The sequence below is a fragment of the Cheilinus undulatus genome, linkage group 12 (genome assembly GCF_018320785.1).
Source record: "Cheilinus undulatus linkage group 12, ASM1832078v1, whole genome shotgun sequence".
In the NCBI taxonomy this organism is placed as follows: Eukaryota; Metazoa; Chordata; class Actinopteri; order Labriformes; family Labridae; genus Cheilinus; species Cheilinus undulatus.
Genome location: NC_054876.1, coordinates 39,312,335 through 39,327,875, shown reverse-complemented (window position 1 = coordinate 39,327,875; position 15,541 = coordinate 39,312,335). Strand labels below are relative to the sequence as shown.

At 38.6% G+C, this 15,541-nt stretch overlaps 1 protein-coding gene across 2 annotated transcripts in view; it reads right to left on the bottom strand.

The window, feature by feature from the left end:
• tmem132e (transmembrane protein 132E) overlaps nucleotides 1-15,541 on the bottom strand; it is an 803,754-nt gene that overhangs the window by 99,808 nt on the left and 688,405 nt on the right. For both annotated transcript variants that reach the window (XM_041801770.1, XM_041801769.1), the window contains exon 4: nucleotides 7,362-7,554. In XM_041801770.1, coding sequence (XP_041657704.1) covers nucleotides 7,362-7,554 — 193 coding nt within the window. The remainder of the gene's footprint in view (nucleotides 1-7,361; nucleotides 7,555-15,541) is intronic.

Genomic DNA, 15,541 nt, shown 5'->3' with positions numbered 1-15,541 from the left:
TGTAACAGATGGGTACAGTTTCTTCGTGGAATCAAGCCAGTTTTTGGTAACAAAACATTGTTGGCTCAAAGTTACACACTATCAAAACTGTTTGAAGCATTTTATTTTGAACCCAGAAAGCCCAGAAAGTCACTCTTTTGTAACTCAAAGGCATATAACCGGTAGCCAAAGCCTGCATTGCAAAATAGTGACAAAAACAGCTCAGATGTAGCTGTAGGAAAGTGGCACTTAACCTCTTAAAGCCTGTTGTCACATATTTGACACATACTTTTATGATACCTCTATCTAATCAATATGATCAATAAATTACCAAAAAAAATAGTATGAATACAATCTGAAAATGATAAAAATGCACTCGTGGATTATCAGTTACCAAAAACACCTAATGTATAAAATGAGATACAAAAAATATATATCTTAAATTTTATGGAAATTTAGATTTTTTTGGATTTCAATTTGAAAGTAAAATAAACATTTCATTTCCAAAAAATTAGAATTAACTGGCTATAATTTGTTTTTTCAGGCTTTAGGAGGTTCAATCAGAACTTGACTACACTTAACAAAAGTACAGAGCCACACTGAAAGCTTGTTTTGGAAGAGAAGATGTTTTTGGATATCTCTGACTGGCCTTTGCATCGGTTTTATTCACAGAGAAGCCCTGCCATTAACAACCATCGGCAGGGGTAACCTGTCAGCTCAAGAGTAGCACATGCATGCAACGTCATTTTGTCTTGACTGACTGGCACATCATGAACGTGACAGACAGAACATTCCTCCAATCACCTTCTAAGAATTTTTTGAAAAGTCTTGCCCTCCCCAAACTCCCCAATGCAATGGAGATATGAAACGATCTATCTGGCATGCCAGATTAAATCAAACAGCTCCAACTGAAAATGTATGGAAACAACACGTCCCAGACCCCATACACAGCACATTTCTATAGAATCTGTACAGAGATGATGCACTGTGTGACTGGACTGTAATCAAGGGTGAATTGTATCAGCGTTCCTACCAAATAACCTCCCTCCACTTCACATAGCACCTCCACATTAGCTCAGAATCACTGAAGTGTTCCACATATACCACATTGGGCTTCTTTTTGCAGGTTTGCGTACAAACAGTGAGCAAGACACGATATTTCAGTTTAATTCTGTGATTAAACCAGAGCTGATGAGGGTCATCAAAGTAAACACTCAGATTGTTCAACAGATAATTTGCTGAGGACACACTACCATTAGCTTTTCATCAAGCTGCCATAATGATGAAGCTGTTCTGTCCTGTTTACTCTGATAAAACTTCCTGTTTTCACTTCATCAATCATGTTTCTCTTAGTGTTGCCATTGTTTTCTCCATTGGGGAACAGAGTGTCCACTTCTTCTTTTGATATGATTTACAATCCAATTAGTCCCCGCAACTCAAATGATGGATTAAACCTCGCCTTTCAAGGCACCGCAGGACCTACCTGCAGGACTCTCCCTCAGATTTGAAAATCAATAGGTGTTGTCAGATGGGAAAAAGTTTTTGGGGACTCTGTTTTTCACTAGAAGAAAGCGAACCCATTTATTGCACCTTCTGACAACTCAGAGGGAGTACTGAGCAGCCTGATCTGATCTGAAATGGTCTCAATTTGGTTTTATAGTGAATTGTGGATTTCACTGGAAATGAAAAAGCTTGAAAGCATGGACAGAAATCCCAGTGTGTGGAAACTTTCTGACCAAATGGAGCCTGACTGGGCTTGGTCTTAGCACAATACTGATTATTTCCTTTCTTTTCATGTCAGAACAAATGGAGCCCTGTATCATTTTACAAGGGGGAATACTAATGTCCAATGCAACTAGAAGAATTTAACAGGAATGATATAATCCTTTTTAAGGAGTCCTGTGTGTAATGATGGCAGCTACAGAGCTTTACGATGATAAAGCAGCATAATCATTAACACAAGGATCTAAGTACATCATGCTGAGTGCAAAGGTGAAAAAAATCAACAGAAAAAGCACAGATAGCTCCTGCCATCAAGCTTCAGAGTGTTAATTTAACAAGGGAAAGTCACACAGGCAGAAATCTAATTTCGCAACGCAGCAAAACACATCTGGGTACAAGAAGCACGCAAATCCCAAATTACAAGGGGACCAGGGATATTAAGTAAACCTTCTGTTACAACAGATGTGCTGTGTGCAAAGTCACAACTGTGGCTCAAGTATATTTAATGGAGCTTGAGGTTAGGCACAGTTTTTAATCATGCAAATTATAACAGATAACCAAAACATATTGCTCTGCAAACAGTGATTGGCCTACTAATTTCTTGGTGTGCTAAAAGAAGGATGTTGATTTTTTGTGTGTAATTATATTATGATATTATTCTACCAAAAGCACCATGATGGGCGGATAGGCTTAGCCTTGCAGCGATGACCTTCGACAGCCATATGCAGCCATTTAGCATACTTGTGCCGGATTCTCGTGCAAATTTATTTTTTAGGTCCTCCCTCTTGCCCCAAACAGATGTGCACCAACACACAAAGTCACGCAACCATTCCTGGCTGCAGCTCCTTTTCTCCCTCTCTCTGCCTTGCACTGAACTTTCATTTAAAACACCATGTTGTGCCTATTGTTTGGATTTTAACCATGCACCATAATAGATTAAGGCAAAATATTGTAATCAGAACCAGAGCGCAAACTATAAAGGAGCAGGGAGAGCTTAGCTCCCCTTAAGCGAGGTCAGGCTGCATTTTTTATTTACAAAGAATGTTTCAATGGATTCTTTCTCACAAGCAAATCCAAAGACGAAACTGTTGCGTATGAGTTGCTCTTATGCAATTTAATCAGGTGCAGAGGATTAATGTTTCGACACGCACATCCCAAAGGTCTTGATCAAGCAGAGGGGGTGTGGTTTGAAAAACTTGAATAACCTCCTCATTACAGAGCATCAACCCTAATTGGTCGCTTGGAGTGGGAAGTAAACCAATACTGTGACAGCACTCATATCTAGCCTTCTAATCCAGTCTCAAATGTGCAAACATATTTGCAAGATAATATACATGCAATGTACATTTATAATATGCACTGACAACAACTTATAATGACAAACCACCTGCCACAACTCCCTCTGCATTATTTATTGATTACGATGTTCACTATATTAGATTAGGTGATCACAGAGCCATAAATATAGGCTTTAACTTGACTGACAGACATGACAGATTGCACGGATGTATTTGGTCAACCGATGAGCAACCGATGTGATGACATTTGAAGGCAGGGCTGAGCTAGACTACATCCTGAAAGATGTCTGAAAACAAACATAATGTATTTTCCTCACCGTATCTCTGCCTACCCTAACATTAACAACAACATAACAACTTAATGAGGAGGCAGCGACGGCATTGTACAAGGTGAGAAGGCAAAAGCGGGGCAAGCAAGCCGGGCGGCAGGCTAGGCTAAGACCGACCCCACACAAACCTACCCTACCAAGCATCTTTCTCCTGGATGCCTGCTTCCTTGTCAGCAGGATGGATGACATGAGGCTGCGGATTTCTAACCACCCCTTGGACCACTGTGTTTGCTGCTACAGAGACTGTGAAATGTAATTTTGTTGCATTTTTTAACAATGCAGTGACAATAAACGACTATCTATCTATCTATCTATCTATCTATCTATCATAATGAATGATAATGCTAATGCAACCAGGTCGCTGAGATTTCCTGCTATTTTTCAGCTACATGTTTCTTTTTTTCTGCAACTTGTTAAGATCCCCGATAACACACCATAAATAATGGGATGCTGATGCAAGAGCTCAACAAACCTGTCTGGTTCCGTCTCACAGCACCAACTTTTAATCTTATTTTCCACTTGGTTAGTTTGCATTTGTGACTGCTCTGCAAGTTAAGCACTTTTGCTTTTATTGGTAAAATTACAGCAACACTATGGCAATGGAATGACTAATGCTATAGAGCAGGGATGTCCAAACTTTGGCCCAGGGGCCAAATGTGGCCTGTGGTACATTTTTAATTCCTGCAGCAAATTCCAAACATGAAAGAAAATATGGCTTGCATTAGAACATGGAGCTTTACTTTACTGTACTTCTTAGCTTCAGCACTAAACAGTGCTGCAGTTTTCATTCTGTAAACAAACTGCTGACAAAGTTTTTTCAGGACTAGTTAAGAATAAAGCATAAATTGTTAACGCATTGAAACATGCAATAAAGATACCTAGATTTGTAACGCCCTGATGAATGAAGTCAAAAGATCACAGCAGCCAATAGCAGCGCTTTTTGCTTCGCTACCTGTTCCACCTCAGGGTCCAATTTACAGAGCATTCCATTGGAATCATCTTCAAATACTAGCAGCCCTATATAGTTTGGCAACTTTTGCTCTTGTTTTGAGTCTGAATGTGGAGATGAGCCATCAGTGTCTCCCCACTCTACTGCAAAGGAGTGTTACTCTCATCCTGACCAGAGGTGGATCCAGAGGTACCCAGGGATAAAATCAGCAAGTCCTTGACAACTGTCAGCCACTGATGCGCAAGCATATTCAATTATTAAGCACATCTTCAACTATCATCAGATTGGTTTTACTACCTTTAAAACACTAAAAAATGAGGTTTATAAAAGTGGCCCAGTGAGCCTTTTATTTTTCTGAATGTGGCCTTTAGTGAAAAAAGTTTGGACACCTCTGTAATAGAGGTCATGGGATTTCCCAAAATACTGTTCTAATGAAAACAAAAATACTTTGCAGCAGCTACTTCAGCCTTGTTAACCCTGAAAACACGATAATATTCCAAATTAAGTAAATAAACTGGGAATCAATGAAATTCTCATTAAATACATACTGAACCCACTGTGAAACACACCTGCCTGTAGGCACACCTGGCTTTCAAATGTAAGAGAGCTCACACTCTGATTGGATGATTAATGCTATGCCAAATATACCTGATATAAACCTAAGATAACAAACTGTGGTGGGAGAAGAGGCTGTAAGGGGGCCTCATGGGTGCAAGACCAAAATATTACATCCACTGAGAGTTGCAAAAGGCCCAAATGAGCACATGGGCACAGGTTGCACTATTAGTAGTTATACTAGCCATAGGTATAGTCTTGCACATGAGAAACCCCCAACATTAAGCATATAGATCAACTTCTAACCTGCATTCACATTTTCTTTCTTTGAAAAAAGTATGGCAGAATCAGTAACACATTTCATACAAGTTCATCTGTTTTCTACTGGGTTTTATTCAAAAAAGCAAAGCAGGATAACCAGAGAAGTAAGCCTGCAGGATGGAGCTAGGAACTGTGTACCTCTCGCTTGATTAATTTCCCTTTGTTTCCATAATCGGTTTACTAGCAGCACTAATTACCACCTTTCACGAGGCTGTGAGAGGTGCGCCGATTAAAAGAGTAATAGACACTAAAGTGTTCAGGGAAGGGTCTACTTTCTGAACAATCAGTGAGTCACTGCAGAGAATGAAAGTGGTGATTCGATTTGTTGGTGATGACAGCCCACCAGTCTGTCTGTAAACGATATGGTGGAAGTAGTGTGTGTGTGTGTGTGTGTCGGGGGGGGGGGCTAACTAGTGATGGGAACATCCACTCTTTTAGTGATCCAGATCAGTTCAGCTTTTAGCGTTAAAGTCTCCAAAGGCAATGACAAATTCTTAGAATTAGAAAGCAAGCAACACTGTATGATGTTGAACGAAGTGTCACCAACCAATCCAACACCAGTTACACCCTGACATCAGTTCCATGTTTCAGACCAGTGTTAATTTTGGCAGCTATTTTTGATTTCAAAAATTCAAAAAAGAGCAATTAGTTTAAACTTGTCTGTGTTTTGTTACTTTGGAGACTAAGAAAAACACGTAATGAAGTTATCTGATTTATTTTTTGAAAAAGAATTCTATAGTTTTTAATGTTATTATTATTATATGTTATTGGTAATGACTTCTAGTGGCCAACCTGCAATACCACTGGGGCCTTGCCCCACAGTTTGGGAAGCACTGTAAATTATGCGCTCATTGCCACAGTTGCAATGTTAATAGAAGTATTTCAAGTATTCTGAAAGTACCTTGTAAACTGCTTAAAAAAACTGAATCACAGCATAAGTATTAGAAAATGATGTCCTGAACACCAATAGAAAAAAAGGGGTTCCTCAGGTTTAGTCATTTTTTTGGTTAACCTAGACTTTTCAGTGTGAAAAAATCTGCATATTAGCCCTTCAAAAATTATATAAGTACCATAAAGTTTCCTTTATTACAAAATATACTGTCATTGTCTAAAGTTTTAACAGGGTGATTAAAGTCATGTATTTATAATAGTCCAGTACAGGAATTTTAATCTTGGGTATAATTTTGGCAAAATACATTGATACACATACATGTTTAGACACCAGCGCAACCAAAAAAGAAGCACTGATTAATTGATATTGTGTAATTTCTTGTTTTAAAATACCAAATATCGATGGCAAACAATTGCACACTGTTTAAATTGCATAAATACATCTGCAGCTTTTCAGTTTAGATGGAGAGGCCCACTATGCCATCCGCTCTAAGGGGTTCAAAAATCCTGGTGACACCCCTGGTAAATGATACAAACCAACACCAGTGAGGTCTTTCATAAATAACTGGCTATCAAAGCTAGACTTTTAGTTACAAAAGGGGCATTATAAGTTTCTTTTAAAAGAACTCCTGCAACTTTACCTCGTGTTTATATCATTACTTGGATTTAATAGCCTGGAAAGCTCATAATGATCTCTGATTATGGGTTTGAAGCACAACAACACTTTTGCTTCAACTTTTCTTTCACAATGTGTAAAAGCCCAAATAGGTTTAGGGGCTTTCTGAAGTCCTGAGCTGATCCATGCATTTTCAAAAGGACCATTAACTTGTGTTTAATGTTTGCTTTAGGAATGCCAGCTGCCTAACTAAATCCAGCCTTTGTATCATTTTGGTTGAAGCTTACAGTGCAGGAGAAGGGCGCTCTGTGCAGATGAAATATGTAGGAAAACACTAATTTACAGGTAAAAAAACATGTACTGCCTTTGTCATCATGGAAACACAACTGAGATAGAATCATGTATGAATCTCAAACTTTGAGTATAAAACTAATTTCAAACTTTTTGGCTCCTGCAAAGAGTTGTAGTGAAGTATCTCAACTGCAAGGCCTCTTAAGTAATATGCTGTACATCACTGCTCTACTGGGAAGCTCTTTGATCATCTGTTTTACAGTCAAAACTTAAGGCTCAAAGGGAAGTGAGTCTTGCACATGCTCATACCATTCCAGTGAATAGCCATGTGTGATTGGGTTGCCAGATCACTAAAAAGGTTCCCTATATACCTGACATACATTGTTTCAAAAACATATCTTTCCACTCACCATAGCCAGAGGGATGATGGCCTGAATGTCTCTCTGCACCACCGTCAGCTCAGTCACAACCTTCTCTGAATCAGGAGGGGGATTCTGCCCCTTGTAGTCGATGTTCCAGTTGATTCGCCTGGTTACCGAGAGACTGGTGAAGTTCTCCATCTCAAAGTCCAGCTGCATCACCTCCACATTGCCTAAAACCTCCCTGCAATAACACACACACACACAAAAGAGTTAGAGTTAAAGGCGAAATATCAGCTGTAGTCCTTGAGAAACACAGAAAACAAAGAAATCTGGCAATGCATTCATTTTTGTTCATTAAGTTGCTGACAGGAGAGTTTGTAATGATTAAGGATGCCATTAAGTGAGCTGTCAACACTCCGCCATGCTGTTATTTTAAAAGTTTTCCTTAAGTCACCCTTGGGTTAGAAAAAATAATTATGAATTCATTAAGAGTGAAGACAATAAAATAACACATTAAACTCAATGAGTGATTCATGAAAAACAACCATATAGATGTGTTAATGAGTGTATTAGCAATCATTTCCCTTTATTTACAATTTTGATTGTTTAAATTCTGATTAACAGCCTTATTATGAGGACTGGTAAGTCAGTGTATTTTCTGGCAAATCCATTTCCTGTTTGAAACCAGACTCAAAAAACAGGACAAACTCTCATTATTACATTTATTTGTTTTCAACAGAAGATTTAAAAAAAAAAAAAAAAGAAGAAAAAGGGGGAAAAAAAAGCATTTTTCTCATTTTTTCCATTTCAGTCTCAAAATCAATCAATGAATAAACAAATAATCAGAGCAAAAAATAAGTTTATAGGTATGTATTTGACATGCGGGCATTTTGACATGCGGGCTTTTATTTTGAAATGTTTACCTTTTATTTTGAAATGTTTACCTTTGAAATGTTCACCTTCATCAAAACAAGAAAACAAAATAATGGAGTTGAACCCCCCCCCCCGCAAATATTGACGCCCTTTTTATTTTCTCATTTGTTTTTCAATTTTTTTTCACTGAAAAAAACCAAAAACAAAACAAAACACGAGAAAGAGGCTAGTTTTCCGTTTTATCCAATAACAAAAGGTTCTCACGATTTTTGAGTCTGGTTTCAACCAGGAAATGGATCTGCCAGAAAATAAACTGACATTGGTACTTTGCATGACATGAGTGCTCTCTGCTGGCACCTCTGCAGACTCGTGTGGGTCAGCCTTTGTTCTGTTGTCAGTCTGCACTGTGCTGTCTCCATAAGTCAAGCTGGAATTTCTGCAAAAATACTGAAAAACAGGCGTCCTTTTGTTGGTAAAAGTCCATTAATCCATGTCAAACGATTATGAGAATCTCTAGAATAAGTTTCAACCATCTCTGTGACAACACTGATTAGTTGTTATGCTTTACTAGTTGAAACTGTAGCTTATTGCTCTCCTCAGTGCAGCTTGGTAATCAGTAGTAAGCCTAATAGTGTGTGTCTGTGTTTTAGCATTGTCATGGCTGTGAGAGACCAACCATCATATTGTTATCAGAGTAAATGGCATGCTGGTGCCAAAAGTGACAGTCTATGCTTGGTTCATTTCACAACATAGGAAAGAGTGCTCAATAGCTTCTAACACATCATACAAACACATGCTGCAAATGTAACTAGCTTTTAATTATTCTATCCAGTTTATTCCTCCTGTTGCTGTTTTAAAAACTTAACAAGGGTGCTGTTGGCATAAAGAATCATGCTCTTTTGATTGTTTTGGCACATCATTAACAACACCACATCAATCAGGGCAGACGTGCTGTGAAAAATGAATTGCGAGGAACACAGATTTTGAAAATTACAACATATTATTCTAATGAGGAGGGAGACATAAAAATCAGAAACAAAGAAGAGGCAAGGCATGCATGAACGTGAAAAGATTATGATTCAAAAAGGGATGTGCATCTTAAGATATCATTGGAAAGGGCTATTACTGGCTAGTAAAGAAAATTCAAATTTCTCACAGACTGGTACCCCACACATGAATATGTGCATTTCTATAAATCAATTACATTTTGGATTTTCAAAGATTGCCTTAGATTGCCTTACCACCACCAACAGAGACTGTTGTAATGAGATATCATTTAAATATTATATGTTTACATAGAGTGCCCCCTTTTGCAGCTATAATAGCATCTACTCTTCTTTAAAAGCTTTCCACAAGATTTTAGAGTATTTCTGCGGGAATTAGTGCTCATTTATTACATAGAGAATTTATGAGGTCAGACACTGATGGTAGACCAGAAGTCTTGGCTCACAATCTCTGTTCTATTTCATCTCAAAGGTGATGGTTAGGACTGAAGTGAGGGCTCAAGTTCTTCCACACGGAATTCATTTAACCATGATTTTATAGTCCTTGCTTTGTGCACTGGGGCACAGACATGTCAGAAAAGGGCCTTCCACAAACTACTGCCTCTAAGTTCAAAGCATAGCATTGTCCAATTTATCATAGAATGCTGACGCATTAAAATTGGCCCAAACCCTAAAAATCAGCCCCATTATTCCTCCACAGAACAAGGGCCTCACAGTCCAGTGTTGGGGTTCTTTACACCACTCCATCCAATGCTTGGCATTGGAGCTGGTGATGTGAGGCTTCCGGAATCATTTGGCTGTTGTTCTTAAATGCTTCAACTTTCTAATAATATCACTGTAATATCTAGCAGGGATGAAATTTCATGAACCGTCTTATTGCAATGGTGGCGTCCATCACAGCACCACACTTGAAGTCACTGAGCTCTTCAGAACGACCCATTCAGTATCACAAATGTTTGCAAATGGAGACTGCGTGGTTAGGTGTCTGATTGACACACTTGAATTTAATAATTATAAGGTGTGGCCAAATATATTTGTCCATATAGTTATGTCTTAATACAGTGAAGAGTGGAAACATGTATTGTGGTGGTAAGGAATAAGCAGCTACGAACATAAAAAAGGATTTGTTTCGAAACAAAAAGCAACTAGAACCACAGACTAGCAGTAATGCGTGTCCACGGGTTAAAGGGGTGCTCTACAGTGAAAGTACAATGGTGGGTCACAAGAAAGGGCTGCTTGGAGTGGTTTTTGACCTTTGACCTCCAACATACACTCAGTACACTGGGTGAAAGTGAACATCTATGTAAAGTTTGAAGTAGATCCCTCACAGCACTCTTAAGATTTGTGTTCACAAGAAAGGGATGATGACTCTCAGTGACCTTGACTGCTGACCTGCAATCTCTGAAATTCAATAAATTTGACCTCGGGTCAGAGTGGAAGTTTGTACAAGGATGGACTGACCGAGGAAAGGAGGGATGGAGAAAGGGCCATAATGCCCCCCAGTCCCTGCTATTATCACTGAAAGCACATAAAAATTCAGAGACAGCACATGAATGTGCATACTCAGGTCATGGCCTTCATAAAATACACTTACATCTTCATTGTTCTGTACTAAAACTACATATAGAGCTGAAGATGTGCTGATAAATTACTAAAGACTGACCCTGGTATTCTCACTAGTCAATACCAGATGAAGTATCCACAGAGGATTTTAGAATAAAAGCCAATACCCTGCTCTTGGCTTCCTGTGGAGTGCAATCAATGTTGTGCATTCAGCAGAGCTCACAGAAACTGCCAGTCATGTTCATTGATGATCTCAGTGCTCCATTCAGACAACGGCAGTCTATTCAGTCTAAATGGTACAGTTCCCTCATTTCTGAACTGACGAGTCAACATGGCTATATGACCCTAAAGGCCAACATGTGCCGTTTACACTGTAACCCATAAATCAATGCTTGAGCATACTGATGCTCAAGTTTTACTATCAACACTAAACCTTTAAAAAAAGTCTGCCTTTGTTTTTAGTGGTTTGTGTGAATGTGATTTTGTTGTACAGCTTTATTTTTATAAGACGTTTCAGTTCACACAGCGTTTGATTAAATTAAGTCAAGGTGAAGAAGCTCAAACTAAGCTAAAGTACGTTACAACATAAGTCATTGCCTCATGCTGTAATTTAATCCTTTAGTAACATAATCCCTTTAAAATATGAGTGTTTTCTTTGGCTGGTCAAGAAACCATTAAAATCAATTTTCCTTACATAAAACTAAAAGGATTTCCTCTGTGTCTGGAGTTCTTGATCTAACTCACTATTGCATCAATGAACCAAGATAATGCATCTCTCCATCTGATTTTACAGGCCTGGGAAAAAACTTATCCATATTCTTAAAAACTAGACTTTTCTGTAATGGTATCAACATGATTCAGATCATCATTTTTAAATCGTTTCATACCTTTTACAAGAGACAGTCCCAGTCTGTCTTTGTGTGTTCACACTAGATGTTTTTCAACAACTATCTGAGGAGCTTTCTTTATGGATGAATGCAGTGTGAATATTTTATATCATATAATAAAGGTACAGGTCAAATATCATCCCAAATACCAGTGACTAGTGTCACATTTTCCTAAACCTTAAAGCCTCTGATAAAATCACATATACAGGACTGTGCAAAAAAAATATTAGACCTGTTTGGGCCAAAAATTGAGGCTGAAGTCAGGCGTAGATGTGGTGAGTAAGCCATCTGATGGCACCATTGTGTGGAGGAAGGAACTGACCAAGAAAGTCTGCCTGCAGACCGTTCATCTTTGATGGCCACTCTTACAGACCCCTCATCTGAAATCCATCCATCTCAGAACAGAAAGACAAGCTAAAAATTTTGAAATAAAATTAGATTAATCTCCATTTAGGATTAGAATACAGTTTAAGGGAAGGTTTAGAATACCAAAAGTTAAAGTGAAAAACCTCCATGCTCAATGAACATTCGCTAACGCAGAAAACATAGCAAATGTGCTCAGTTAGCTAAGCTGCTTAGATAACATAACTATTTAGCAAATGCAGCTACGTAGCTAACAGAACTATGTGGGTTAGTTAGCTACCTATGCTATGTATCTATTTTATCTGTGGAGCTAGGTTAGCTTTAGTATGTCTGCTAACACCCTCAGTGTTAAGACAAACTAAGCCATAGATAAGGGAGCTTTGTGGCTAACATAGCAATGTAGCTAATGTAGCTATGTAACTTACATAGGCATGTTATCTGGGTAGTTATGTTAGCTTTAACTACATTTGCTAAAGCTCGTGTTGCTAAAGCTAACTTCGCTACATTTATAGCTTATGTAGTGACATGAATTACATAGCCAGCATAGCTATGTTAGCTTTAGCTAAAGCTAATAAAGATAAAGCAAGCCACTGTCTGTATAACAACTTGTAAAATGGTCTATACATAATTAAACCTCTGATGTTTTTTTCTGTTTTGTAGATGAAATGTTTCTTAGTCTGTAATGTTTGCAATGTGGTTATTTCATGAATGTAACTTCCAGGATTTGTTTATGAACAAAGCAGAATTTTAAATAAAAGATCTAAAATCTTGGAATACATTGTACCAGCAAATTATGGCACTGTCTTTCTGAGATGTACAGTGTCTCAGATGAACAGTCTACAAACAAACAAAAACCCAGTCTGGATGTCCTTGCATTGGGACATGAGAAAGTAAGCTTTTCAGTTGAAAAAAATAAAGTCTGCAGGTCTTAGTGGTTGCCATGAGCCCCTGGCTGTGTAGTGAATGTCCCAAGGGCCCAAAAACCAATGGCAGTCTCCAGGCATATTACCACAGGTGAAAAGGGCCTGACAGCAGAGGTGTCATTGAGCTTGACCATGTTTGCTGAGCAACACATGTTTCAACACGTGTTGAAACATGTGCTGGCAGAAAAGATATTTTGTCTGACTAACTGGCTCGGCTGTCAGTAAACAACATATGTGCCTGCCTGTCAAGCTCATATTGAGTACTTTTACCAGAGCTGCAAATACCCGTCACATTACAGTGTCTGATTGGCCCATAATAATTGCAACAGACAGAATGGTTATTTAACCCCCCTCAGAGATTTTTTTTTTTTTTAAGGAATGGATATACGAAATAGTCTATCTGGCTTGTGAGGTTACTGAAAGTGTTTCTTGAAAGGTTGCTTGTCCTAAGACTTGGATAATTAAAAAAGGCAGACCGAGGCTTTGTCTCTCTCAAAGCAGCAGCCTTTACTCCCTGCTCTCCCTGCTCTAGTTCATTAAGTGTCTGATGACTGGCACTTTCGCAAATTTTGTCACAATGAAAATCCTGTATTCTCATTTTAATGGCATATTTTTATTCTAAAAAGCATCATCAGATAATTTATTGGTTTCAGAAGCATCTCAGATGTCTAATTTAAATACACACATACATTAAGGAAGCCTGAAGTCTTTGAAAGGACGATGAGGAAATGACACTTTGGCACTTTTTAGTCAATGTTGGTGTCTATAATTAAGATCTAAGCTTAAACTGATGATAAAGTGACAGCTTTCTAACTTGGATGCAGTCATCATGTGCATGAATTAACCAATAATTGTGTGAATAAAACTCATAAAGGTCTTGTCAATAAACAATCACTGCTCACTAATCTAACTTCTCTTCCATCACAAGGTCTGAGTGAGGAGAAGGTGCAAGGAGATTGCAAATGTGGCCCAGCCTCTCACTTCCAAATGACTGTAATTGAGATGGCCTCTGACTGATCGATATCTTTTGGTAACCTGGTGGAGGCTGCACCTGAAATATTTTGGCATGCTCTCCTTTGGTTCTCTCTGCAGCGTGGGATCCCAGTTGTATTTTCACAAAAATGTCAGCGATGTAGAAGTGATAACAGCCCTCCTGTTATGAAAATCAAACTCATTGGGCTTGTAATCCTCAGGTTCAACAAGCCTAACACGAAACTGTCTCACTGGTGGCGAAGGGGCAAATTAAATCTCTCTCCATCCGTGACAAGAATCATCCCACCCAAACTGCACCTTCAGCTGACAGTGAAACACTCGCTGTCTTTCCTTCATGACAGCAGCGGCCGGTCCCACCATTCAGCCTGAAAGCCTTTTAATGAAAGCTGGATCAAGCTTGACCGTACGAGCCCCCACCCACAAAAGGTTCCTCTCCGGAACACCGTGATGAGATCTCAGCCTATTTGTCTCAACATCACTCACTGAAAACAAACACCCCCATCTGTCTGTGACACACTAAAGCTGTCATCAATACGGCCCGCTGGAGTGAGCACATGTACAGCCGCTCAATACAGTGTCGACTGCCGCCCCGCTGCATGGAAGGAAAAATGATGTTCACGATGGACTGATTTGGGCTGGAGGGCGTGCTGTTGTTTTCAGAGACAAGAGTTTAGGTGAAAGCAGAAACTTCTCAGTCATGGAGCTGCAGTTATTTTCACATTTTGGTCTTTGAACTGTGGCTCAAAAAAGTTCATTTTTAGGGCATATAACATGAGCTGGTAGTAGAAAAGCTCACTATCACAATCTTTCTCAATCTCTCCATTAGATATTTGCTGCTTTTAACAAACACATCATCCCCACAGACTACACTGATTATGAGGGCAGCAGAAGCCTCCAGGTCTGAGAGTTGAAGCCAAAGAATTGCACTACAGCCTGTATTCACTTTAATAACCAGCAGGGGGCAACTTATCTGTTTGCAAGAACAGCAAAACTGTTAGAGAAGTTCTATGAGAAAGTAGACCATTATTTTACTTTACTCTTTGATTTCTTCTGGTAAACCCCCCTCTGTTTGAAAACTTTATATAAAGGTGGAAAAACTAGTGGTCCTAGTAATTACTGATCAGTATGGTTTTAGACCCATGCACATGGATAAGAAGAGTCATTGTGCAGCTGTTGTCATTGATTTATCAAAAGCATTTGCAATAGCTGATCACACTCTTCTCATTCAGATACTTGGTAATATTGGCTAGAATTCCAACACTTGTAACTGGTTTCAAAACTACCTTTGTATAAAAGCTACAAACATTCAATCTAAATTTTAATCGTTGATAATAGTAGATCCACAAGGATCAGTGCTGAGCCATATGATATTTACAATCTTTATGAATCACTGACATTTTAGCACCATATCAACAATCTTACCATTAAACTTTGTATGTTTTCTGTATTACTGTTATTTATTCACTTGGTTAGATTTGTTCATCATCACTTTATTCAGGACACGTGCATGTATACATTAAAAAACATTTGTGGGAGTATACATTCATTCTTGTGTCCATAATAACATCTTGTATATCTCTTCCATTTCTGTCTCAAAGAAAGATGAGGTCCCTTGTAAAAGC